Raw genomic sequence first — 27,129 nt, 5'->3', positions numbered from 1 at the left:
AGGACATTGGCAGCTAGTTCGGGTTCTTCATGAACACCGTGTAGACGGAACCACATGGGGCCGTGGAGGGGGTCACTTGGGCTTCAGGGGTGCAGCCTGTGCGCAGGGCCAGGAGTGTGTGAGCAGAAGCCGGAAGGGGCCCCTGCTTGTCCACAGAGTGGTCCCTGATGACTTGGCTGGGTCGTCGGTGGGGAAGAAGTCTCTGCACCTAGTCCTTCCATTTCTCTGCTGTCCTCTATGGTCTTCATGATAGGGGGCTGTTGGGACCACTCGGTCCCAGGACATTGGCAGCTAGTTCGGGTTCTTCATGAACACCGTGTAGACGGAACCACATGGGGCCGTGGAGGGGGTCACTTGGGCTTCAGGGGTGCAGCCTGTGCGCAGGGCCAGGAGTGTGTGAGCAGAAGCCGGAAGGGGCCCCTGCTTGTCCACAGAGTGGTCCCTGATGACTTGGCTGGGTCGTCGGTGGGGAAGAAGTCTCTGCACCTAGTCCTTCCATTTCTCTGCTGTCCTCTATGGTCTTCATGATAGGGGGCTGTTGGGACCACTCGGTCCCCCGATTGGCAGGTGGGTGGCATCTTCCTCCCTCGGGGACGCTGCTGGTAACTCCCTCTTGATGGGTTTTTGAAGCCTTCGGTGGAGGTGTGGGTGTCAAGCCTCTGGTCCATCTCTTGTGCGAGCCTGGAGGAGTTTTTGGTGCTGGAACTCTTTGCCCTTTATGAGGATCAAGGTGACCCAAACCAAACAAACAAAAGACTGGGAGAGAATGGAGCTGCCGGCCTGTTTGCCTGGTGTGGCTTCCCCAGCGCGGGCGGGGTGGAGGCTCCTCTCCCGCCCCCATTCTGGACCAGAGTCCTACTCATGAACCTTTATGTATACTTGCACAGCCCTGTCCCCAGGTCTTAGGCCACACCGTCCTGTCCAATAGCCTGGCGTGGGACATGCTCCTGCGAGCCAGCAATGACTCTAGGGGCTGACACGCCAGGTAACCCCTCTCTGCCAAGCACTGTTCTTAGTGCTTTGTATGTTTTGACTTTCAGTCCTGACCGTGATGCTGTGACAAGTACCATTCTCTTCCTTTTATTTATTTATTTATTTATTTATTTATTTGACAGAGAGAGAGATCACAAGTAGGCAGAGAGGCAGGCAGAGAGAGAGGGGGAAGCAGGCACCCCGCTGAGCAGAGAGCCCGATGCGGGGCTCGATCCCAGGACCCTGAGATCATGACCTGAGCCAAAGGCAGAGGCTTTAACCCACGGAGCCACCCAGGCGCCCCCATTCTCTTCCTTTGATGGGGGAGAAACCGGGGTCCAGAGATGACTGATTGCTCATCTGGGCTCACAGGGAGAGTGGCAGGATCTGAACCCGGATGGTCACACTCTGGAACCTATGTCTTTAAGCAAACGCTCTCCTGCTCGTTGGGGTCACTGTTGTTGTCCCCAGCTTGCCGGTGACAGTGCCGAGGCACAGAGGGTGGGGCAGCTTGCCCACTGTCCTTGTAGTAAGTGGCAGAGCCGAGATTCTGATGCAGGTCCCCCAGCCCTGCCCTAGAACACAGTGTCACCTCTCCACGGTCCTGGGAGCACCCATGCCCTCCGCCAGTCGATTTCCAGGTGACACACAGGGAAACTGAGTCCCAGAGAGGCAGACTGGCCTACCTGAGGTCCCCACGCGTGATCTCTAGAGTCATGGTTGGCCCCGGCGTTCCTGATGCCCGGTGCCTGGTGTTTTTCCCTGAGTGCTCGGTTGACCTGCCCTATGGCCCCTGGCTTGAGTAGGTGGGTGTGGCAGGAGGGCACTTCTCCAGGGGCTTGGAGGAGGTGGCCTGAAGCCCTGGTTCTCTGATCACTCTGTGACCTCTGTGCCGCCTGTCCCCATTTCGTCTGGGTTGATCCTTCTCCATCCCTGCTGCAGACCCGCCCACGCCAGCGCTCCTCCCTGCCACTTGGCTTCCTCCCAGCGTGCTCACCCCGCCCTGGTGGCCAGGCCCAGCCCCCTCCCCTGCAGCGTGCTCCAGCTCTCAGAGATCTCCCCCTTCCTCTGTGTACTCCCTCCCTGCCCCTCCCAGGACTGGCAACAGGGAGGATCATTAAGTCTTTAGTTGACTGATGGCAGCGAGAGAATTCAGTCCAGCCATCACGTTAGGCCATTTTTTTCTGTTCCTGACACGCTGCTGGTCCTCTTCCTGCTGTTCCCATATCCTTGGAGCATTAGCTCCAAGGAGCTGGTATGATTGGAGGGCCTGCCGAAAATGTGTGGCAGTTAAAAAGGCCCAGTGAGGGGCAGGGACTTTCCCCAGGTCTCTGGATGGGAACCCGGTGGGAAGAGCTTTCCATTAGTGTAAAAGCTGGAGAGAAGGATATATTGGCTCGTGCATAAAGTCTGGAAGGACACACAAATCTCTTTAACTGGTTACTTCTGGGCAGGAAAAGTTAGATGATTGTGGGACAAGATGGAGAAGGACTTTTCCTGAATGACCTTCTATACTCTTGTTATCTTAAATCATGCAAATGTATTGCTTATTAAAATAAAATAAATACCATTCTTCCATCCCCCCAAACACTGTTACTGGCACAAGAAGTCATCAGTAAGCACCTAGTTTTGCATTTCCTGATTTTCAGATCTACTGGATACGATTTTCCTGTTTGTACAGTGTAATAGTAGCAAGCTTAACGGAGTTCTCATTCAGCCCAAGGCTCTGTTCTAGCGTCTGTCTCGTGCATGTGTTCATGCTTATTTAAGTCCTCCCAATAGCCCTGTCAAGAGGGGGTGCTCTTAACCATCTCCATTTCACAGACGGGGAAACTGAGACACAGTGTGCTCAAGTAACTTCCACAAGGTCACACAGCTAATAAGTGGCCCAGGTGGGATTTGAACCCAGGCCTTGTGGCTCCAGAGTCCATGTTCTTAGGCACATTGGTTGGAATATAGCATCACTGGCCAGCAGTGGTGGGTTTGCTCGGGGCGGGGGGCAAGAATTAAGATACTCCACCTTCCCCAGACCATTTCTTGTTGGAGACCTTCGAACCGCTCAGCCATAACTGTAATTCCTTAGGTGTGTCTGTCTTCTCACTGAGCCGCCAGAACTTTCTAAGCTTGGTTTGACTCATGTGCCATTTTATTTTATTTTTAGAAAATTATGATGACTTATACCACTGGTCAGTTGAATCGTATCCAGACTTCTGGGCAGAGTTCTGGAAATTCAGTGGAATTGTCTTCTCACGCATGTATGATGAGGTAAGTAGGGATTTTACTTAAGCATTCCCTTTTCATGGTTATGTTCCAAAATGAAGTGTTCATTTTTGGGAATACTGAATCATATTTTCTTTTTTTAAGATTTTATTTGACAGAGAGAGATCACAAGCAGGCAGAGAGGCAGGCAGAGGAGGGGGGGGAAGCAGGCTCCCCGCTGAGCAGAGAGCCTGATGCGGGACTCGATCCCAGGTCCTGAGCCGGCGGAGGCTTAACCCACTGAGCCATCCCCAGGTGCCCCTGAATCATATTTTCTTTTGACACCTCACATCAGTGTGGAAAAATCATTGTTCTAGAGAGTTGGCAGAAAATTATGTTGAGGTCAATCTAATTGTGACAAAATACATATATTGTGGTAAAATACAAAATACATATAACACGGGGCGCCTGGGTGGCTCAGTGGGTTAAAGCCTCTGCCTTCAACTCAGGTCATGATCTCAGGGTCCTGGGATCGAGCCCCACATTGGGCCCTCTGCTCGGCGGGGAGCCTGCTTCTTCCTCTCTCTCTGCCTGCCTCTCTGCCTGCTTGTGATCTCTGTCTGTCAAATAAATAAAATAAAATCTTAAAAAAAATACATATAACACAATTTCCCATCTTAACCTTTAGTTAACCTTAACCACTTTAGTGTCCGGTTCAGTGGTGTTATTAAATACATTCACATTATTGGGATGCCTGGATGACTCAGTCGTTAAGCCTCTGCCTTCGGCTCAGGTCATGATCTCAGGGTCCTGGGATTGAGCCCCGTGTCGGGCTCCCTGCTCAGCAGGAACCTGCTTCTCCTGCTCTTCTCTGTCAAATACGTGGATAAAATCTTAAAAAAATACATTCACATTATTGTTGTTTTTTTTAAGTTGTCAATAGTTTTATTATTTTTTAAACCTGAAGTTCAGGGAATGTTCCAACTCCTCAGGCTGTCAGCCGATGACTATCTGAGGAAAGCCGGTCCTGTTAATCAATGTGTAACTTCATCGTGTTCTTGTTTGACTGTGGGGTGAACTGTTCTGGGAGTCTTGTGTGGAGGCACTTGGGGAAGGACATCAAGGTTCCATCCTGTTGAGGAAGGAGATGAGGAGCCCAGCCCCGTCTCTGGTGGGTTGTCAGTGGGAGGGGTGGGTGGGTCCTGTAGGTCCATTTCCCAGATTTTGGTGTGTCTGGTTGGAGCCTGCGTCCCTGGACACTGCCGCCCTGTCTTACGTACTCTCTGTCACCCGCCGCTCTCAATGGTAGGGCTTCATATAGGTCTGTTGAAAGAGTCCATTCGTGGGAGTGGTATTTTCCCCTGGCATTCATTTCTTTCTTTATTTTTTTAAACCTCATGGGGGAATAATTAGCAGTGAAACCATATTTATTTATTTATTTATTTATTTATTTATTTAAAGATTCTATTTATTTATTTGACAGCGAAAGACACAGCGAGAGAGGGAACACAAGCAGGGGGAGTGAGAGGCAGGCTTTTCTCCGAGCAGGGAGCCTGATGCAGGGCTCGATCCCAGGACCCTGGGATCATGACCCATGCCGAAGGCAGACGCTTAAGGACTGAGCCACGCAGGCATCCAAACTGTATATATTTAAAGTGTCCAACATCATGATTTGATACACAGACACACTGTGGCATTAACGCCTCCGTCACCTTACTCTCCCTGTGATGAGAATGCTGACAGTCTCCTCCCGGCAACTTTCCCGTGTGAGGTCCCATCTGATGAACTACAGGGCGCTAATGTCTTTGCAGTTCCAAGCCTGGCGGCCAGTCCAGTGTTCAGTCTCTGAAACGATTTAATGATGCTTGGGGCCAGTGAGTTAGCGGGCTTCCTGGGAAGCAGAGTCACTTATGTTTATTACTGGTGTAGACCTCATCTGTGTGCTGTCTTGGTTTGCTTGGTTTGCTCTGTAGGTCGTGGACACGTCGAAAGGCATCGCAGATGTCCCCGAGTGGTTCAAAGGCAGTCGTCTAAACTACGCGGAAAACCTCCTGCGGCACAAAGAGAATGACCGAGTTGCCCTATACGCTGCGAGTGAGTCCCCTTGGATCTTCCTCTCTCCGAGTCCTGGGTGCCACTCACACGGGGCCACGAGGCCAGAGAGTCTCGGAAGTAGTCAGATCGCTGTGTGTGTTTTCAAACAATGTCTTGGCACCTGTTTTTTTCCCTTTCTTTTTTATTTCTTAAAAAGTACATAACGTTAAACGTCTTGTCTGAACCATTTTTAAGCGTACAGCTCTGTAGCATTGGGTGCCTTCCCGTTGTGGCATTTCAGCTCTCCGGAACGTTTCCATCCTGCGACACTGACCCTCGCGTCCCCCCCCGTCCTGTTTCGGCACGGTGTCCTCAGAGTCCAGCTGTGTAGTCGTGTGATGTTTTCCTTCTTGTTTGAGGCCGTGTGATGGTCCCTTGTTCAGATACCTGAATCTTGTTTGTCTCTTGGTCGGTCACGGGGCACCGGGGTCACTCTCACCTGCTGGCTGTTGTGAATCAGGCTATGACAAACACGGGTGTGCACGTAGCTCCTTGAGGTCCGGCTCTAGATCCTTTTGGACAGATACCCAGAGCTGGATCGTATGGTGAGTCTCTGTTTCATTTCCCAAGTAGGTTCCTCCATCCTGGTTCCCCTAACCGGTGCTCTTGGCACCTTTCCGACATCATTGACCTCTGTTGACTTTCTCTTATTGCTGAGAAAGGGAGGGGACAGTCATGTGATCATGTTTTATGGGAGAAATGGAGACACTAAATATTAAAGTAACCAGCTCAGAGTCACTGGGACAGTTAGCGGGGGAAACCATAGCTAGGATCTCTGCCCATTGATGTCTTCTTTGAAAATAAGGTTTAGAGAATATTCTGATTTATGTACTAGGCGGGCTCTTTAAGAGTTGGCATAAAATATTTAAAATGAGAAATTTTCTTAGTGAGGAGACACTGTGGTTGGCTGCTAGTTAGGTGTGTGAAATGCAGGTTTTTGGTAAGCCTGAAGTACCATTGGGTTTATGTCATATTGGTAAGGTTTGAGGTGTTTTGGGGTGGATTTTCTAGGTGACTGTTTCTCCTCTGAGTAACAAAGCTTTACTTACTTATTTTATTTTTTTTATTTTATTTTTTAAATTTTTTTTAAAGATTTTATTTATTTGACAGACAGAGATCACAAGCAGGCAGAGAAGCAGGCAGAGAGAGAGGAGGAAGCAGGCTCCCTGCTGAGCAGAGAGCCTGATACGGGGCTTGATCCCAGGACTCTGGGATCATGACCTGAGCCGAAAGCAGAGGCTTTAACCCACTGAGCCACCCAGGTGCCCCAGTTATTTTATTTTTAAAAGATTTTATATATTTATTTGACAGACAGAGATCACAAGCAGACAGAGAGGCAGGCAGAGACAGAGAGAGGGGGAAGCAGGCTCTGCGCTGAGCAGAGAGCAGAGAGCTGGACACGGGGCTTGATCCCAGGACCCGGGGATCATGACCTGAGCCAAAGGCAGAGGCTTTAACTCACTGAGCCACCCAGGCACCCCTTACTTACTCAGTTTCAACGCAGCATGTGCTACTGTGTTGTGAGGAAGTAGGGCAGCAGCTGAGGAGACTGAAATTCACTGGACCTTTGGTGTTCATGATTCACGACTTCCAGTTTTGGCACGGTGACAGAATCGAATGCTGTCTACATGTTTGCGATGGCTGTCCCTGCCTTTGCAAAGGAAACCCAGAGAGCTGTGCCCCTGCCATCACCTGCCCAGTTCTCGTGTCTTGCCACCTGTTCTCAGTCCTTACAGTCCTGGTCTACACTGCAAGTTACTCTTCGTTACCAACAGTGGTGTTACACGTCAGCTAATGATGCTTGTCCAGGTAGTGTCTGAAATAGGGGTAGATGAGCTGCAGTAGCTGTGTGACCTTGGGTGAGCCCCTTAACCTCTCTGGGTGTGTTTCTGCCTCTGTCAAATGGAGAGGAGCAGATTACGTATTCAGGAATAATGGAGAGTTTAAATGAGCGAATATGTAGATGTGTTTACGATAGTCCCCGCCACAGGGCAAGCATGCATTGGTCTCCGTTGAGATGATACCTCTGAAATCCCTGTGTGGCTTTTAAGTCCTGTCTGTCCACTTCCTGCCTTGGCTTCCCAGAGCACATCTTTAGGGACGGGGTCCAGGCTCACGTCTATCCTTAAAGCCCGCGGTTGCTTCTGATGTAGATTGTTGGTTAAGAATCCCAGAGCCTTGTCTTTATGCAGCGTTTGGGCTGTTCGGTATTATTCTGCTCCCTTCCTTAGTTCTTAGCCTGATGCAGTTTGGGCTGAGCACGTAAGTGTTCCTTGGGGCTGGGGACGCTACACCAGGCCTGCGTCTCTCCCTTGCTCTTCAAGGAGGTGTTTGCCTGTCCGTCCATCCATTCACTCACTTGCTCCCAGGTCTGTCTCAGATGTCTCCTTGGTGCAAGGTGCTGGGAACCTGGTGTCGAACGGAATGGCTGACCTTGTAGTGGGATGGACGATAAGAAGGAGCATGCAGATGGTCTCTGACTTAGGATCGTTCAATTTAGGACTGATGTTACGATGGTTTCACACATTCAGTAGAAACCGCACTTGGAATTTTTTTTTTTTATTATTTATTTGTTAGAGAGAGATAGAGATAGCGCACGCACAAGCAGGGGGAGCAGCAGGCAGAGGCGGAGAGAGAAGCAGGCTCCCTATGGAGCAAGGAGCCCGATGTGGGACTCGATCCCAGGACCCTGGGATCATGACCTGAGCTGAAGGCAGCCGCTTAACCGACTGAGCCACCCAGGCACCCCCACACTTGGAATTTTGAATCCAGGTCTAGTCGCGGGCTCACGATCCGCGGTCCTATGCTCTCCCGTGATGCTGGACAGCGGCTGCCGCTCCCCATCAGCCCCACGATCACGAGGGTCCCGGACGCCCCCTGCACCCTCACGGCCAAGCCGTCTGTCACCGCCAGTGCAGGAGTCAGGAAATGACACAAGACAGTCGACACTTCCTTATAAAACAGGCTTTGTGGTGGGTGATTTTGTCCAGCGGAAGGCTCACGTCGGTGTCCTGAGCACGCAGAAGGTGGGCTGGGTGAAGCTGTGGTGGCCGCCGGTTAGGTGTGTGCAATGCAGGCACATTTTGAGCTAGACCCAGTAGGCTAAGCCTTAGCTTTGTAAAATGAATGGAGGAGGACATTTACCTGGGGTTCCTTACGCTCTTGAAGTCTAATAGGAGTTTGTTTATACCAGGGTTTCAGTAGCGAGCTGTGCGTGTGACATGGGCATGCCCGCTATGTGACCCTGGTCACCACAGCACCTGGCAGGGGACCGGCTGGAGGCATTTGGGGGGCCGCATCCTCCGGGAGGCAGAGAGTGGCAGGAGCTGGGAGAGTGACCTTCCTTCTCGTGGGATTTCAGCCACGAGAGTCATCCATGCCCTTACGTGGCACATGTCAGTGGTTCTCTGCATCTTCCCAGGGTTGTCAGCCACCATCTCTGTCCAGTTCCTACAGTCTCTGTCACCTTGCCCTTCTGCAGCCCCAGAACCCTCCGGGCTCTGTTGTCTCCACAGGTTTGCCCGTGCTGGGCATTTCCTAGAGATGGGATCCCATGTGGCCCCTTGTGTCTGGCCTCTCGCTCCGCCTCATGCTTTCAAGGTCCCGCCACCCTGTGGCAGCTGTCAGTGCTTCCTTCCTTTTTATGTCCTGGTCACGGTCCGGTGTGTGGATCTAGCGCGTTCTGTCTGCCCACGAGAGGCCCTTCAAGGGCGGTCCTGCCCCATGCATTGGGGTCCCTTGGTGAACACCGCATGACACATGTTATAACCTGAGGGGCGGAAACGCTGGTTCTCTCATCGCTTCTCCTCCTCCGTCAGATGTACATGCACTTTCACCTCAGGCACTACACCGGGTCCCGGTTCCTCCACCGGGAAAGTGGGGAAGGTCAGATGGGACTCTTCGGACAGACAAAACAGAACCAACGTGGAAACTGGTAATGCGAGTGACGAACCAGACCAGTCTTCTGGGCGAGCAGTGTTGGATGGACCCGGCCGAGTGTTCATGCTCTCATGCTCTCCCTCCCTGGCTGGACCCGGACCCTCTTTTCCGAAGTCCAGCTGTGTCTTGAGCCTGAGTTAGGGAGTGACTGGTCATTCCGGGCGTGCGGTGGCTGTTTCACACTTCTCCCTGCGCACTCTCTCCTGCCCACCGCTGCCATTCCCTCCCCTTAAATAGGAGAACCCCTTCTTCTAATGAGCTCCCCCTTGTATTTGCAGTGGAAATAAGTGTCCTCAAGCCAGGGACCAACTTAACTTACAAATAGGGTACCTTCTTCTTCTTTTTTAAAAAAATTTTATTTATTTGACAGCTCGAGCGAGAGAGAGCACAAGCAGAGGGAGCAGCAGGCAGAGGGAGAGGGAGAAGAAGTCTTCCCGCTGAGCAGGGAGCCCAATGTGGGGGCTCGATCCCAGGGTCCCTGGATCATGACCTGAGCCGAAGGCAGACGCTTAACCAACTGAGCCACCCAGGCGGCCCACAAATAGGGTGCCTTCTTAAGCTGGGTCCTAGATTGGCTTGGGGGCTTCAGGGTCACTGTGTTTCATCTTCTGCGTGTTTTCCTGATTTCCTTCCTACTCTCTCTGCTGAGTGCAGGTGCTCGGAGAGCTCTCCTTCCCGCTCGCTCAGACGTTCTCAGTAGACCCCATCCCTCCCATGTTTGATCCCAGGCATGTTTGATCCCGGGTGAGGCCACGAGGTGCCGCCAAAGGAAAGCGGTTCACCCGTGTCTTCAAGCTCCAGCGAGCAGAGCTAAAGCAGTACTGATTAGCCCCGTCGGCATGGCCGTTCTGAGAACAGCTGCCCGCACAGCACGTTTTGTCTTTCAGCAGTGGGTTTCGGGTTGCTGGGTATCTTAATAGGATAAGAAATCACATGGGGGAATGGGACTATGGGAGAAGTAATTACAAGGCTACCCAATGAGGAGAGAAGAGGACCAGGGGTAGGCATACATAACTTTAAGGAAATGGGAAAAGCCAGATTTACACCAAAGAGAAATCAGGGTGTTTGGAGGAGTGATGCTTCGTGTTATAGAATTGAACAGCAGTTAGCAGTCAGGAATAAAATATTTGCCTCCAAGACAGTGGTCAGAGGAGTAACGTCTTTCCACTTGAAAGTACGTTCAAATAATTTTCCCACACCCATGCATTGTCAAGTCTTGGTTGATTTCTTTCTTTCTTTCTTTCTTTCTTTCTTTCTTTCTTTCTTTCTTTCTTTCTTTCTCCTTTCTTTCTTTCTTTCTTTCTTTCTTTCTTTCTTTCAAGATTTTATTTATTTTAGAGAGAGAGCAAGCATGCAAGCGGGGGCAGGGACAGAGGGAGAGGGAGAGAGGATCCTGAGCAGACTCTGTGCTGATTGTGGAGCCCCAAGTGTGGGGCTCAGTCCCAGGACCCCAAGACCACGACCTGAGCCAAAATCAAGAGTCGTGAGTTAGGGAGGTATGGTGGTCATTCCAGGTGTGCAGTGGCTTTCACACTCTTCCTTGCGTGCTCTCTCTTGCCCACTGCTGCCATTTCCTCCCTTTACATAGGAAAACCCCTTCCTTTAATGACTGAACTACCCAAGCGTCCTGATTGTACTCATTGCCTGTTGCTGCGGAGCAAATTATCTGAAAACCATGGCTTAATATAACAAACCCTTAGTGTCTCACGGTTCCTGTGGGTGGCATGTTCAGAAATGGCTTGGCAGGGTGCTTCTGGCTTGGGGGCGTCTCCTGAAGTTGCACAAGGATGTTGGCAGGGGCTGTGTCATCTGAAGGATTGACCGAGGCGGGCAGCTCCACATTCAAGATGGCGCGCCCCCATGGCTGTCGGTGGGAGACCTCGGTGTCTCACTGTATGGCAGCTGGATCCCCCAGAGTGAGCTAGCTGGAAGCTGCCGTGTCTTCTGTGACCAAGCCTCAGAAGTCACTTGTCTCCAGTGTCCTACTGGCGCTTTCCCTTCCGAGAGCATGAGCACCAAGGGCGCCCTGGGATCATCAGGGGACCAGCCAGCACACTGTCCTGTTATGTTATTGCCGTCTGTTAGGTGGAAATTCATGTCTCGCTGTTGTCATGTGTTGTTTCTTCGACAGCGAGCCTGGTCATGCTGACCTCTTAGGCTAACTTCCACATAGACATCCTTTTTTAGGAAGTTGAGTAAACCCGTGTCTGTGTGACGTTTCAGGGCACCCATTTCTAACCCGTGTTTAAACTGTGTGAGTTTTCCTCCTTGTCTGTGACTGAGAACCTGTCTTTTAGGGCTCTCTCTACAGTCTGTCCCTTTTCTCTTCCCAGGGGAAGGCAGAGAGGAAATCGTGAAGGTGACATTTGAAGAGTTGAGGCAACAAGTGGCTTTGTTTGCAGCAGCAATGAGGAAAATGGGTGTGAAACAAGGAGACCGGGTGGTCGGTGAGTATTTTTGGTTCTTGTGGTTTTGCGGTGGGGAGACTGAGGTAGAGGGACTGGATTGGAAGGTTGAGGCCACTTTTTTACAAGATGGCAGATTACATGCAGCCTTGTAGGACTTCAGCGATCTGTGCTCGATGGAGGCTAGATACACAGGGAAGGTCATGGCACAGGGAGAGTGCAGGGTAGTCCGCGCAACAGAGATAGCCTGTGCAAAGGCCCTGAGGCTCATGGGCGCAGGGCACCTGCAGGGTTGACAGGAGTGTGGTGGGCTAGGTGTGCAGGGCAGGCAGCAAGGCTGGCAGGGACTGCCCTTCTGGAAGGAAGACGGATTGGAGTCCTCAGACCTGAAAGGGAGGCCTGACTCCTCTCCACCTCCATCCCCCGCCCCCCCCAAGTCCCTGCCTTCCTTTGTTCTCTCCTAATCTGGTGGTGAGTCATGTTTCTTACAGTTTTCTTTTCACTTTGACTCCGGGAGGACCTTTAAAGGCCTCTAAGTGAACCTGGTCTCCACGGCAAGGCACTGTAGTGAATTGAGATGTGGGTGGGTGTATCCCCAGGGCAAGCAGCAGCAGGTAAGAAGACTAGCCTGCCTCCCCCACCCCCATGTGGTGGTGGGACTGGGGCCATGGGGCAGGGGAGGCAGCTGGGGAAGCCATTGCTGGGCCTTTCCCCAGAAAGCTCACTGCAAGTGGGCATTCAGCATGTGTTTGCAAAGAGGGCGGCCTTATCATGTGTAAACGGAGGAAAGGGCTGTGCCTGTGTCTCCTCGCTTGGCAGCTGGGCCTGGGGTCCTTGCTAGGACCTGACTAGCTCCAGACAGTAGGGATGTACCAAGTGGCCTCCTGTCTTAGCCCTTGGGGGGGCCTTCCTGTGGTTGGTCCCTGTGAGCCCACGGAAAACCCGCCACCACTCTCTCCCTCTCTCCGCACACCCTGCTTTGTTTTTCTGTTCTCCTCAGAGACCACCTGAGATCTTGGGGTTATTAGTGTGCACACACGCGTCTCTGTCCTCCCATACTAGAGGACTGGGGCTCTGCCTTCTGTTTGCTGCCGCGTCTCAGTGCCCAGGGAGGTGGGCGCACAGCGGGTGCATGATGAACACGGAGTGAGCGAGTGTGGGTGTGGGGCCCGTGGTCACAGCAGGCATTGCGTGGTCGAAGGCTTAGTATCTGGGGTTCTTCTTCCAATTTAGCCTGCCCTTTTGAGGTTTAGAAAAGGATTTCAGAAGGTCCTTCTTCCAATTTTCATTTAAAAAAAAAATCTCTTTTCAAAGCAAACGTTTTCTGAGAGAAGGAGAAATGGAGAACCAGGTGTGTTGGGGAAGGTGGCTGAGAGCCCTCCGGGGAGGGCACACCTGACTCTGCAGAGTCAGGCCGGTATCTGGCGACCGGCCCTCGTGGGTGTCACAGCATGGACACTGGACCGTAGTTCCAGGCTGGGGGCTTTGTTTCCCTGACGGGGGCACGAGGGAGTGACCCCCCGGGAAGAGGCGTGAGGGGCTCTTCACACTGCGGTGGGGCTGCCCGTGGGGGGCTTCTCTTGTCTGTGACTTGCTCATCTCCTGGCCCTTTGCCAGTCTCCACCAAGTCTGGCTGTGCAGCCTCCCAGGGCTGGGTCCCATCCGGCCCCGGGGACTTTGCAGTTTACACACCAAGCTCAGCACATGTGGCAGGTGCTGGGCGCACCCTGCCCTCTGGGACACTCCTGTCCTGGCGGGAGTGGTCACAGCTGAGAGCAGTGGGGAGGGAAGCAAGGGGAGAGCTGAGCTCAGGGCCGTGGGCGCCGGGACTGTGGGGCTTCTGTGGTCACCAGGGGACCATGGCTCCCTGTTCCCTGATGCCTCGTGCGTGCTCCTTTCCTCTGGAACATTTAGGATGATCTGTTTAATGGACCACAGTCTGACTGGCCACAAAGATTCTTTTGGTCTGTTGTGGTGAAAGCCCAGCCTCCTGTCAGATGGAGGGTCTGTGGTGCTTCTCTTACAGTCTCGTGACTGTCCTGCTCATCGTCTTCATTCCCTTATTGCCTCTCCTTCCCTCCCCATCTGTCCACCTGTCTGTCCATCTTTTCTTCCCTCCATCCACCTGCCAGCCAGCTCACCAGTATGAAGGCCCTGATATGCCGGGCATGGTAAACGGTACTTGGTCAAGCAAAGAACAAAACAGGCAAAGTTGCTGCCCTCCCATGAGAACCAGATATAAAATTGCCACTTACAACTATTAGATGTAGGTGATTGTTAAGGTTAATTTGGTGAGGGAGAAATAGAGTGTGCTTTGTGGGGACTGGCCAGGGAACTCGAGCCTATGGGGTGACCTTGGAGAGGGCATCTCTGAGAAAGTCTCATTTGCATTAAGAGCTGAATGATGAGTTTGCAGAGTCAGGAAGGCTGGTGGGTATGGAAGAGTGTTCAGGCAGAGGAAACAGTCTGTGCAAAGGCCCTGGGGCAGGAGGAGCTTGGAACAACTGGAGAACTGAAAGAAGGCTGTGACTGAGCCCAGTGTGGGAGGCAGAGTGGAGGGAGAGGAGGCCGGGGCCGGATCCTGCAAGGGCTGGGGGGATCGCCCTGGTTAGGTTGGGTTGGAGGGGGTGACAGTAGGACATGGACAGGCTGGTGATAAGTGGTGGGGCTTTCTGAGGGGGCAATGTCCAGGCACTGGGGTGAGGTGGGGCTGGCCGTGCTCCTTGGACCAGCGAGAGCCAGCCCCTCTCCCCACTCCTGCCCTCGCTCTCAGCGGTGCCTTTTAGAGGTCTACCATGTCCAGCATACCCTGAACCTAGGCCTTTCTCCCTGTGCCCAATGGCAGGTTATTTACCCAACGGCGTGCATGCTGTGGAGGCCATGCTGGCCGCAGCGAGCATCGGCGCCATCTGGAGTTCCACATCCCCAGACTTCGGTGTGAACGTGAGTTGGGGTTCCCACCGATTGCCCTGGGAGTGCGGCCACTGTGGCAGAAACATTCCCATGCGATTTCTGCAGGGAAGCACTCTGCCCCTCTCTGACATCTTGGGCAGGGGTGCGGGAGGCTGTGCAGCAGGACTGGTGGGTCTGGAAGGCGACCATGTCACCATGGCCTCCCATCTCACGGCTGGTGACATGAGAACGAGAGAAGGAGCCAGAAGGAGCAGAGTCTTGTTTTTCAATCTAAAAGTGGATGAGTCTTCCTTTTTTCTAATATTACTGATGTCCTGTCCGGGTGTACGGACTGCGTCAGCGTGTGTTCTGTGTGACAGATGGCTCTTGGAGATCTGGCTAGAGGGGGCTGGTCATCTGTCCACGGATCCGTGACCACAGGAGATTTTCTGTAGACAGTCGTCTGGATTTGCTCATAGAAGTTCCCCCGAGGCCTCCCTGCCATTTCTGATCTCTTACTTTGAATCTATGCTCTCTGTGCTCTGTGCGGGAGGAGGGCGGACCTCCTTCTCTCTCTGAGCCCCGCAGGGACCTCGGGTACATCCAGCTGCTGGAGTGACCTAGGCAGGGGCAGGCAGCTCATGCTCAACCCCGCCGTGGAGGGCAAAGCAGCGGCAGAACAGGACTTACTCAGGGCCCTAGGGACCTCTCCTGGTTGCAGAGCCTTGGGGATGAGGGGCCCTCAGGAGCCACGAGGACAGACCCCAGTTAGAGGACCCGGGGGGCCTCCATGACCACCAGCCACTCTGCCCAGCGTCGGACTGCTCCGCTCTCGACACAGCCCCTGCTCCGGCACGGGACCATGTAGCCCAGTGTCTGAAGCTTGGCCTGGCCTTGCCGACAGCGCACCCTTGGCCAGCTGTTTATCCTCCGTGTGAAACGGGCCATGGGAAGGCAGGGCCATGAATGAGTGTCGGAGGTTCGGGCCCGTGGTTGGCACACCCGTGCGGCAGGTGCAGCCACTGGCGGCGTCGGAGCTCAGGGCCCTGTGGTCAGTGTGCGTCTCAGCTGCGGGGTAGGTTTCTGGGTATGAGCCTGGTGCTCACATCTGCCTTGGGACTTGCTGTCCTGGCAAAGATGGTCCCAGTACCTCTCATTTTCCCGATGCCGTGCAAAGGAGGAACAGACGTGCTTCTCTGGCACAGGGGCCTGGAGACGTGAGGCGACCTGACTCTGGGGCGAGGCCCGAGCTCTGCTGAGTTCAGGGAGGGGTGGCCGCCCCAGACCTCACCACTTGGCGTGGTTTTCCTCCTGGGGCTTACGTGTGCCTGTGCCTGCTTCACCCCGTGGAGGACCACCCTGGGTCAGCCAGGACTGGAGCTCTCTGTGCAGCCTCCAGTGCCCCAGGCTGTCCGTGAGCCTGTGAGAGCTGCTTGGGGCCGGTGGCATCTGCACAGAGGGTCTTGGAAGGTTGGGGCCAGCCGGTCCCTGGGCACTGTTCCCTCGGACCTTCAGCTGCCCTTGATCTGTGTTGCTCAGAAGCAACCCTCAGCCCATCTTAGAATCCTGGGCTTTCAGAGTACAGTTTTGCTGTCCTGCGTGTGTACATCACCACGGTGCCTTTTATCCCCCTAATGGTTTTCCTGGTGAGCCTCATGAATTTTCCACATAGCCCTTCCCCTTGTGTGCATGGACAAAGCACCCGGTCTTTACGCCTCTCCCTTCTGGTTCCCACCTCCCCGGGATTTTCTTGGGGAATCATGGCTTCACTGTTTGTGCTCTTAGAGTAACCCGGGTTTGATTGTCAGCCGCTGGCCTTGGACCGATACACAAGGGAACTGAAGGGGCGTTCTGGGCTGTGCCTTCCCAGGAGCCCTGTTTGTGGATGAAGAGGGCTCCACTGTGTTCTGAACTTGGGGGGAGACCCGGCTGGGAGTGCATTTGCCTGTCACCCCTGGGAGAACACTTGGGTTGTGTGGAGCATGTTGTGAGGCTGCACCTGTCAGTTCCCATCAGTTCACAGCAGTCCCAGAGACCAGGTGTGACCTGCGTGGGAAGCCAGCGTTCTTCCAGAGAGAGACGTGTGCTTGGCAGGATGGCGGGTTCCATGTGTGCTGTAAACAGACACGTGGCTGCGGTGAGCCTGCTTTTTGTATTCATTTATTAAAAATATTTATTAATTTATTTTAGAGAGAGAAAGTGTGCATGGGTGTCAGTGGGAGGAGGGGCAGAGAGAGGGAATCCCAAGCAGACTCCCGGCTGAGCGTGGAGCCTGACACGGGGCTCGGTCGATGCCATGACCCATGAGATCGCGACCTGAGCCGAAATCACAAGTCAGATGGCGACCACCCCAGCCAGCCAGGCACCCCGAGTCTGCCTTTTCAACAGAGCTTGTGTATTAGTATACACATTTATGGGGTCATGCATTTTGTTGGCAAGAAGCGCTGTTTGGAGGATTAGAAGAGAACCAGGACGTGGAGGTGCTTTGTGGTGCGAGTTGCCTTTCTGGAAGGCGAGTTGTCTTTCCCGTGCGTGAGAGGAATGGTGTTTGAGGCTCTTTCTGCAAAGTGCGGCTCTTTCTGGAAGGGCCACTACTCGGCCCCCTGTTTCCCCGTCTTATAGACTTGTGTTTTGCTATTTCGGTGTGTGTGTGCACACCCTTCTGGTATTTCTGTAGGTCGAGTCCTTGAAGTGACGGTCCCATCTCTGGCGTGAGCTGTGGTTTGCTGGGCTTTCCGCGTTGGCCTGCAGCTGACAGGGACGTGGGAGTCGGGCTGGCGGACGGTGCCGTTGGTCTCTCCACCGACGTGGTCCCGTTGGTGGCTGAGGTTGTTTGCTTTGGTGTGACTGATGGTGACCACCCTTTCCTTCCATTTGCAGGGTGTCCTGGACCGCTTTTCTCAAATCCAGCCGAAGCTCATCTTCTCCGTGGAGGCTGTCGTGTACAACGGCAAAGAGTACAGCCACATGGACAAGTTGCAGCAGGTGGTGAAAGGTGGGTGGCCCTCCCACATCTCAGCTAGCAAGGCAGGGCGCAGGGTGCACCAATAAGAGGTCCCCGGGGCCCCTTGTCGGCCGTCCCTCGGTTGTGTTACACTCTGTGAGAAATACCACTGCCCATATGCCGTGGCCTGTAAGCCCGTGTTCCCCCCTCCTCCCTCCAGGACTTCCGGACTTGAAGAAGGTGGTGCTGATTCCTTACGTTGCCTCTAAAGAGAAGATAGACATTTCCAAGATTCCAAATAGGTAAGTCCACCATGTGCCAATCGCTGGTTCCGGGCAGAACCCCCCGGAAGTCCCAGTGGGTTGTCCAGTCTGTGAATCCTTTCACGGGGGGCATAGCATTTTAGAGGTGCGGGAGGTTTTGGTTAAAAATCACAGTTTGTACGTGGGCACCTGAGGCCACACAGTGACTTCGCGGTGGAATGGAGAGAGCCCCAGGAGTCCTCCGTCTTTCCCTCTGCTGTGACTTGAAGTGTCTGGTCAAGGCCAGCTCCCCGATGGAATGGAAATTGCCGTGTGTGTGTGTGTGCGTGCGTGCGCGCGCATGTGTGTGTACATGTAAACACACGCTTGTGTGTATATGTTTACCTTGTAGGACCTTTGTCTCTATTGTTAATAGCACCTTCCTTTGTTTTTCTGACATTTATAAGCTGATGCATCACACACTTATGTACCTAATAGTATTGGGGGCAGTTTATTTTGGAAGAGGAATTCAGGAATTGGGTTGTGGTTTGGTCACAGTTGAGTTTGCCTCCAGATTCTTGGAGTTATACTCCTTTCTCCTTCCTTGAAACCATCATGGGGGGTTCCGAGGTCAGGTGTGTTTACTCCCTCTTGCCCTGTCGGGGGGACAGGGAGGAGATCACAAGGGTCTTTTAGGGGGGCAGACAACTGACATGTGGCTTGGGTTTTGTGCAGGCTGCTTTCTAGGGGTGCTGAGGGGGGACGTCTAGGTGCTATGCTCCAGGGGTTGTGGTCGTTGGGAGGCACAAGCCACACCTGCAGGGAGGGTGAGCCATGAGCCGTGACCACTGGGCCCAGTAGACAAGGCCATGCTTCTTGTGGGGCAGGAGGTGGACAGGAGGTACCTAGGGGCTGAGAGAAGGGCACAGGTCTAGGGGAGGTGACACCGAAGGTGACCTTGACAGATGAGCAGGGTTTGGGGACAGCTGCCAGTACTTGGATTCCAGAGGCCACAGGGTGCTGCCAGCAAAGTGACTCTTCTGTGAGGGCGGTGGTCTCAGCTCTGTGACCCTGTGTGAGGGCTCCACCTGTCTGTGCCTGGGGTCCCCATCTGTAAAATGGGGAGATAACAGCACTTTCTTCAGTAAGTGGACACCAGGCCAAGTGCACTTAGCGTAGCCCCTGACAGTCATGATGGGCTGGGGACAGCCGCAGACTGAGGTGTGCTCTGTCCCACGGGTATCTGCGTCAGGATGTGCAGGGCCTTACGGGCAGGCTCGGCACTTGGGTCGTCCCTGAGACTGGGGGGGCTCTGACAACTGTGATGAATGACAGCCAGATGACGAGCCCCGGTCCCAGTTCCCACCGCGCACACAGCTGCCCTGCCTTTCTGTCGGGGGTCAGAATGCAGAGGCTGGGAGGAAGACCAGATGGGCTTACTGGTCCTACTGTAGCTCAGCTTTTATCCTTCTGAATGTGTTCATCAGTGGCTGATACTGAACGAGAGTATCCCGTAGAATCCCGTAGCATCCCGTAGAATCCCGTAGAATCCCGTGAGTCACTTCATTTAGCTTGATACGATGTGAGAAGCTCCTGCCGTCCCACCCGGGGGATGGGACCCCCATCTGGCTCATCTTTGATTGCTGGATGCCACAGATAAACTAAGAACAAGAACGTGCCCGGGCTCGGAGACCTGGGGTTGCGGTGGGGGGGGGGGACCGCCCTTTGGGATTTTCATTTTTAGAACAGCAACAAAAGTAATTGCTATTTACTGTGATTTATAGACCCTTTGGAAGAAAAGGTTTTTCTCTGTGTGAAATATCCGATTAGATTGGACACTTTGTGTAAATGGGGTCCGAAGGGGAGGTGGCGGTGGAATGGGCCTTCCATTGCTGGAAAGTTCCACAGTGAATAATTTTCCTGACACTCTAGAGCAGAAGGCTTTGTTGTTTACTGCTCAGAGTTGAATTATTCTGCAGGCCCTTTTTAACCCTCTGCGCCTCCCCCACAAGACAGCCTCGTCCTTAAGGATGTCTTCCCCTGCAAGATAGCACGGTTCTTCCCTCTCGTGTGTATGCATTTGGTTTCAGAGTAATTATCCTTAGCAAATTGCTGCAGGCTGAGTTCAACGGATTCTCCCCCTTCTGGAAAGAAGGTTCCATTTGTCAAAATGGCAGGTTTGTTTTTTTTTTTCCTCCCCCCTCCCTCTCCCTTTCAAGCCAGTGGAGAGAATAGCGCCAGGGTCCGTGTTCCTGCTCATCTCAACATAGAGAAAACACCTCTCCCACGTGGCCCTTTGGCTTCAGTGGCCCTGTTTCTGCTCATCAAACAAACCTGTTCCTTCTCTGCTGGTTTTTGGCCACCCACGTTGATGCCCTATGTCAGCTTTGGGGGTGGATTTCTTAGGTGGTAGTCAGTGGCCGGACTTAATTTTGTTTCTAGGAAGTGTATTAAACAGGATGAAAATGAAAATTCAAAGCATCAATATCTGTATGATGCCGTTAAGGCAATACTTAGAAGAAATTTTAGGTGTGAGAAAAGAAAAAGATGTTAAGTCAGTGACTTAAGCAAAGCCATCTTAATAAACTAGAAAGGAAGAGCGAGTAAGATCCAAAGTAGTACACTGCATGAAGACAGTTTCCCTCTTAGAAGAGGGAAGATGCCTTACTTTGAAGCCTCCCAGCTCCTTACATTCCAGAACACTCACTTTCTCTCAATGACTCTGAGACTGTCGCAGAATTGCTAGAACTAGCCTCGAGCAGGCAAGAGCCCGGTTTAGGGCTTGGTTTCATCTCCTGCGGGACAGATATCTGTACTGAGCTGCTGTCCTCCTCAGGACACGTGATACATTTGCCTAGAAGCATCTCTGTCATGGGATCTGGTCTTCAGATCTCGGCCCCACTGTGCCACCCTGACCTTCCCGTGGAGGAGCTCAGGGATCTGGTCCTTCCCTTCTCGCCCTGCTCCTCGCAGGGACCAGCACAGCTTTCTTCCCCCGAGTTTGCCTGCAAACGGGACGTGTTCATTGTAAGTGATCTTGTGCACAGTGCGTGTTAAAGCCCTCCAGAGAGTCTCAGAAGAGAGACAGCCCTTGGTCTTGTCAGCATGCTAATAAAGCAGCTTGGAATTTTCACTCATTCGGTGCATTTCCCTTCAATTAGCGTGAATGCGAATTCATAGAGATCTGATTTTTCCCCCTCTCTCCCAGAGAGCTTCCAAACAAGGTTAGTTTTCCCTGGAAATCCTACAAGGTAGCAGTAGAGGGCAGTGAGCGGCCACATCTAGCCTGGGAAGCCTCGGCAGATGCAACCCAGCCTTCTGGAATGTTCACTGTCCTTCTCTGTGTTTTCTGCCCCCAGCGTGTTCCTGGATGATTTTCTTGCCACCGGGAAAGGTGCGCAGGCCCCGCAGCTGGAGTTCGAGCAGCTGCCCTTCAGCCACCCCCTCTTCATCATGTTCTCGTCGGGCACGACCGGGGCGCCCAAGTGCATGGTGCATTCCGCTGGGGTACGTCTCTCTACCCTCTGTCTGCTCCCCTGGGGACTCCTGGCTGGCGAAAACAGCCGTCTGGGCGTGTACTCCATACCCCCTACCCGGCCAGCCTGCACCCCCTCCCCAGAGACTCCATCGTGCAGCTCCTCTGCAGGTGTGGTGGGGGAGCGTGGAGGTCTGAGACTGAGCTCGGGCACTCAGAGCTGCTGTTCCAGGCGCTGCTGTGGTGCCTGTCACCCCTGGGATGGGGTGGAGGCCCCGGGGTGAGCCCCTGACTTCCACAGTGCGGCCAGGACCCCGTAGGTGCTTGTGAACGCGGTGGGGGGTGCCTGCCAGCCTTGCACGAAGAAGGCAGTGGAGCCGGGAGAGCAGCAGCCGTGAGCACCTCGAGGGTTGGGAGAGGTGCCCGTGTTGTTGCACGAGGTCGTCGTGTTAGAGGCATGGATGCGTGTGCGCTCTATGGCGTGGTCAGACAGAGCTACCCGTGGGCTGGGATCAGAACCTTGGAGAGCCTCCGGGTCACGGTATAAAGTGCCTGCAGCTGAGAGAAGCTTATGGGCCACAGTCGTTGGCTCTGGCCGCTGTCACTGAGCACCCCGGGCCGCAGCATGGACGCCACATGCCTCTCATGGTTACTGGGCTGGAAGTCTGAGGCTGGGGAGGCCAGGGTTGGGTTCCGCTGAGGGCTCGCATCTTGGCTCGTGGACGGCCGCCTTCTCCCCATGCCCTCACCTCGTCTTCCCTCCATGCGCATGCTTGGGCTCGCGTGTTTTGTCCCAATTCCCTCTTCCCGTAAGGACATCAGTCAGATTAGATTAGGACCCACCTTCTGGGCTCCTTGACTTTGTCTCCTCTTTTAACGAGGCCACATTCTGAGGTCCTGGGCCTCGGGCTCAGCGTACAACTTCAGGGACCCCCAGTTCAGCCCACAGCACACAGTCCTTGTTTCCCTGCGTATTTCATCAGGATGCCGGCTTTACAGAGGCCCCTGAAATAATGCTTTGCTACTAAGCCTGAGATTCTGTCCCTGTCAATCAGTGAAGTGAACCTTTTATGCTTGAAACAGCCGCAAGCCTGTAGGGAAGCTGCAGGAAGAGCTCGGTGGGCTCACGGTGGGTGCGGCCGCCAGACTCCGCCAGCCTCTGTGCGCTGGGCATCTGCTCCTAGCGCTTTCTGAAAGCTGCTTCTGTGTGGTCGCTGTCTCTGTGTGCGAGCACACACACAGACACACACATAGACACACAGACACAGACACACACAGACATAGACACACACAGACACAAATAGACACACAGACACACACAGATATAGACACATACAGAGACATAGACACACATACACACATACAGTCACATACAGACACATACAGACACACACGGATACACAGCAGACACACAGGCACACATGGACACAGACACACAGACACACAGACACAGGCGCACACAGACACAAATAGACACATACATAGACACACACAGACACACATAGATATAGACACATACAGACAGAGACATAGACACACATACACACATACAGACACATATAGACACACACGGATACACAGCGGACACACAGGCACACATGGACACAGACACACAGACACACAGACACAGGTGCACAGGCACACACATAGACATACACAGGCACACATACAGTTACACACACAGGTGCACACACAGACATACACACAGACACAGACACAGATGCACAGACACACACATATAGGCACACAGGCACACACACACAGATAAAGACACACCCACACACGGACACACAGAGATACCCCCCCACACATAGACACACACACACACACACACACACACTTTTGCTTTTTGCTGCCCCCCACCCCGAGCATGAGTTGCAGAGTCCGGCCGGCCGTTCACCCTGAGTCCTTGAGCACGCGTCTCCAGGCCGCAAGCACGCTCCTGCACAGAGCCCTCGTCGGGTCGCTGTGTTCAGGAAGTCGGGCATCCGTGGGATGCTGTCATGTGACGTGCGGCCCCGTCCGCGTGCTCCGCTCCCTCTGGGGCCCGCGCTCCAGAGCAGCCCTCAGCCTGCCTTCCCCCGTCAGGACACCTGCGTCCTGGGGGTGCAGCTGCTGGTCTTGCGGCGGCAGGTGCCTCCCACTGCTTAGGGCTGGGCGTCACCTCCTGGAAGCCGTGATGTGTCTTTCTCCGGATGTCATTCAGGAGGCGCTGCTGTCTGCGCACTGCGTCCTTGGTGTCTAACCAGGTCATCTTCGGAGGTACCATTCCTGGTGCGTTTGGTGCTTTTCTACGACCGGCTCCCTCCTGGCCTCCTCCTGTCGGCCTACACTGCTCCTGGCCTTGACGGGGAAGCTTCTTTCTGACTCAGGCACAGTCCCCCCGGAGCTCCGATGTCTCCTGGGCCGGCCTCGGGAGCCAGCCCCCTCCCCGGGCTCTGCGCCCCCCGGCACGCCTTCCAAATACCCCGGCTTCTGGCCTGGCCTCTCTGCAGCTCTCCCCAGACCCGCTTTCCCACTTCTCCCTCAGGTAGCTGAGCCTGGAGGGAGGAGAAAAACCCGCAGGCTCTGGGTCACACCTGGTCATAGCCTTCTCTCCTGCTTGGAAGAAGGGGATTATCCGAGAGGAGAAAGCTGTTCACAGACGGCTTTCTGGCTATTGCTGGAGATGATGGTGGCATTTGAAAATCAAATATGATGTTTCTCTTATTCTAGTTGACTTCGCTTTTACAGATGTTCCCTCTGCCTAGAAGCAGTCTGAATCCCTTCCATAAAAAGGGGACATTTACATTTGAATCATTTTAAAGCCTTACACAGCTTTTCCCAGAGCACTTCCATCAGAATGGGGAAAGGAGTCAGCACGGTTCCCTTATTACCTGGCTCTGGATTCGCTGCGGGTCTGATCCCAGCTGACACAGAGCTGCCAGATACACCAGGAGCCGGTGGGTGACTTCTCAGGAAGCCACAGGGCAGGAGGGAGGGGGATGTCGGGGCGAAGCCTTTACTTCTGCCCGTAACACTGGCCAGGCTGAGGCGAGTTGCCCTTTTGCAGGAGTGAGTTGACCTTGTTCAAACCATCCTGTTTTATGAAATCACGTTGGGTGTGTTCAGAGTCCAAGATGTCATTTACTATGGTGGCTGGAATCACATTTTCCCCAGGGAGGGGAGCTCTGGTCCGCCCTGTCACAGGCCCGTTAACGAGCTATAGAGAGGAGCGTTTTTAGAAACCTTGTAGACAAGGGTGGGATATGTGTGGCAAAACAACAGACATTTTAGGAAAAAACTGAAATGTCTAACTACACTTTTATTTTTAGTGCTTTTTGCAGAGCGAATGTCACTTTTTTAGGCAAGGAACATAAAAATGTATTAGATATAATGTGGCTTGCTCATAAAATCATCATTCCTGGTATATTTGGAGTATGGAAAAGTCAGGAAAAATCGTACTTATTCTGTCTTTCCTGTGCTCTTGCCTCTCCAGAGAAGTGACTAAGCATGTTGCCTGTTCTGCTCAAGAGTTCCCTGGACAGGAACCTTGGAGACAGTGGGACGGAGGGCCACAGCGGGGACAGAGGGCCGGCCCCCGGCTTTACTGGGGCTGCTGTTCCTCGTTTGCAGGCTTGTGTTTTCCGAGTCGACAAGAGGTCTCAGGTCTCAGAAAGCAGCTTCCCTCTTCTTTCTATGAAATTAAATTCCTCTTTTTGCTTGAGATGCACAAAGTCACGTTGCTCATACTTCCTTCCCCTCAGACTCAGCCATAAATACTTAAAAATTAAGAGCAAAACTACCGCTGTGAATTACGGTTCATTCAGAGACTCTTGAGAGAGAAGCCAAGCCTGGCTTGTTTTGTGCCGCCCGAGAGGAGGAGGAGAAGGCGCAGGCAAACAGATGTAGGGTTATAAATAGGCCAGGCTCGAAGCAGACCGCACTGATGAAGACACAAGTCTAAACTGAATGACGATTTTAAGTAAGAATCTGGGAGAGGGCTTTGCCGCGGGCTCCTGTTCAGGGAGCCCCTGGCCCTGTCGGTGGATGTGGCGTGTGGATGTTTTATGTTCACTCAAGGAGTTCCTGAAGCCATTGTCCCCAAGCAGGTGCCCCTGCCCCCGCCCCCCGCACTCCAAGGCAGAGTGCTGTGTTGTGCAACTTTGCACCGAAGTGTGTGACCCACTCAGGGGGGCCGGGGGAGCTGTTCCCAACCCCTCTGATGCATGCTCCATGAAGCCACCAGAGACCTGGCGTCTGCATGTGCCTTGGGGACCTTCAGAAAGGTCCTACATGCTCCCCCGAAGCCTCTGTCTGCCCGGCCCCCAAGTGGCTGTGGTCCCTGCTGCTCCTTGCGGGCCTGGTGGTGGCCTCTGTCCTGGACGTGCTCTGGAGCAGGAGCTCTGGCTCTTGAGTTGGAGACTTCTTTGGGTAGGGTTGTTTCCACTGAGCTTTCAAAGGGATCCTCTGCCTTTCAAGCCTTGCTGGCTTGTTTTCATTTCTCTTGGGTACAAAGAGAATCAGTTGTAAAGGCTGCTTGTGATACGTGGGTCCTTCATCCATCCATGTGATACGGGGGTCCTTCATCCATCCATGATAGGCCCTAAACAAGGGGACCTGTTGCCACCAGCCAGGTGCTCCCATCTGTGGAAGTGTGGTGGCCGGCCCTGTGCAGGGGCCTGTGAGGGGCAGTGCCTCGTGTAGCCTCGGGATCCTGCATGAGATCCACGCACAGATGGGAGCACCAAGGCCAGGGGATGCTAAGTGGCTGGCGTGGGGCCCCTTGCTGTGCCCTCCACACAGTGCTTGGAGGTGGGGTGCTCCCTCCCTGCTGGGAGCTGCAGACAGGACGAGTTCAACAGGAGGGGTGTGGGTGGTGGAGTATTACAGAGCTGAAAATAAAACACGAGGGCGCTCTCAGGGCCGGATAGAGAGCTCCGAGGTGTGGTGTGCGGAGAAGGCAAAGTGCAGGCCATGTGTGCAGGTAAAGAAGCCAGCATAAATAAATCCAGGCTGAGAGGCCAGGAGTTTACATGGAAACACACAGGAGGTGGTTGCACGGCGGCTGGAGAATTGGGGGCAGGCAGGGGCCTCATCGCGCTGTCCACTCTGGGGCACTGGGCGTGTGCACACCTGCTGTAGAGAAACAGTGGATGGTGCTGGGGGTTGGGGTCTAACCAGACTGGGCTGGAAGCAGGGTATCATGCTGCGAGGCTTGCAGAGCCCGTGGAGGCGTGGCGGCCGCGTCCCCACCGGGCTGTCCCGTCCCTGCGCTGCAGGGTTCTTGTGTTGTGCTCCCGTCCTTCTGCCCTGGCCTTGACTTTGCCTCCCCGCTCCCCTCTGCCTGGGGTTAGGGTCCCACACTGTTCCAGATGTCTGTGGTAGCTGGAGCTCGAGGCTGGCTGGAGCCGGTCGGAGGCTGCTTCCTGGGTGCTCGCGGACTCTCGGGTCAGGGCGCAGGGCACCCTGGGAGTCCTGCTTATCCACTCCAGCGTGCTCGGTATTTGGCTTCCTCCAGGAAAGGAAAGGGAGGCTGGCTTCTTCCCCAGGGCTTTGTGTCTGGGCCGTGTTTGCTCACACTGCTCTCCCGCCTCTCCCCAGGGCACCCTTATCCAGCACCTGAAGGAACATGTCCTTCACGGCAACACAGGCAGCGGCGACATCTTGCTGTATTACACCACAGTAAGCGGGCTTCGGGGGTTGTCGGGAGCCAGGGGACTGAGCTTTGGTCCCTTCAGGGCCTGTGTGATTCGGTCAGGGGTGTGGTGAGGGGGCATTCTCTTGCGTTAGCCGGGTGGGCCCGATGGGAGCACACGGGTCCTTGGATGAGGAAGGCGGGAGGGTCAGCCTCGGAGACGGAGATGGGGTGAGGGTCAGAGTGGTGCGGGGTCATGAGCCAGAGAATGTGAGTGACTTTTTGAAGTTGGAAAAGACAAGGAGCTTCCAGAAGGAGCACAGTCCTGCCAATACCTTAAGTATGGACTT

The 27,129-nt window shown here is 53.9% G+C and overlaps 1 protein-coding gene across 5 annotated transcripts in view; it reads left to right on the top strand.

Annotated features, from left to right (window-relative positions):
• Positions 1 to 27,129, top strand: part of LOC111156420 (acetoacetyl-CoA synthetase) — a 53,713-nt gene that overhangs the window by 3,909 nt on the left and 22,675 nt on the right. For 3 of the 5 annotated variants that reach the window (XM_022517301.1, XM_022517300.1, XM_022517303.1), the window contains exons 2-9: positions 3,134 to 3,237; positions 5,145 to 5,265; positions 11,538 to 11,651; positions 14,455 to 14,552; positions 17,382 to 17,496; positions 17,666 to 17,747; positions 21,047 to 21,194; positions 26,746 to 26,826. In XM_022517301.1, coding sequence (XP_022373009.1) covers positions 3,134 to 3,237; positions 5,145 to 5,265; positions 11,538 to 11,651; positions 14,455 to 14,552; positions 17,382 to 17,496; positions 17,666 to 17,747; positions 21,047 to 21,194; positions 26,746 to 26,826 — 863 coding nt within the window. The other 2 variants (XM_022517302.1, XM_022517304.1) reach the window with 2 other exon arrangements.

This window comes from Enhydra lutris, unplaced genomic scaffold, assembly GCF_002288905.1.
Source record: "Enhydra lutris kenyoni isolate GAN:26980312 unplaced genomic scaffold, ASM228890v2 scaffoldscaffold46, whole genome shotgun sequence".
Taxonomy (NCBI): domain Eukaryota; kingdom Metazoa; phylum Chordata; class Mammalia; order Carnivora; family Mustelidae; genus Enhydra; species Enhydra lutris.
The sequence above is the reverse complement of the archived record's forward strand: the minus strand, read 5'-3'. Positions and strand labels throughout refer to the sequence as shown.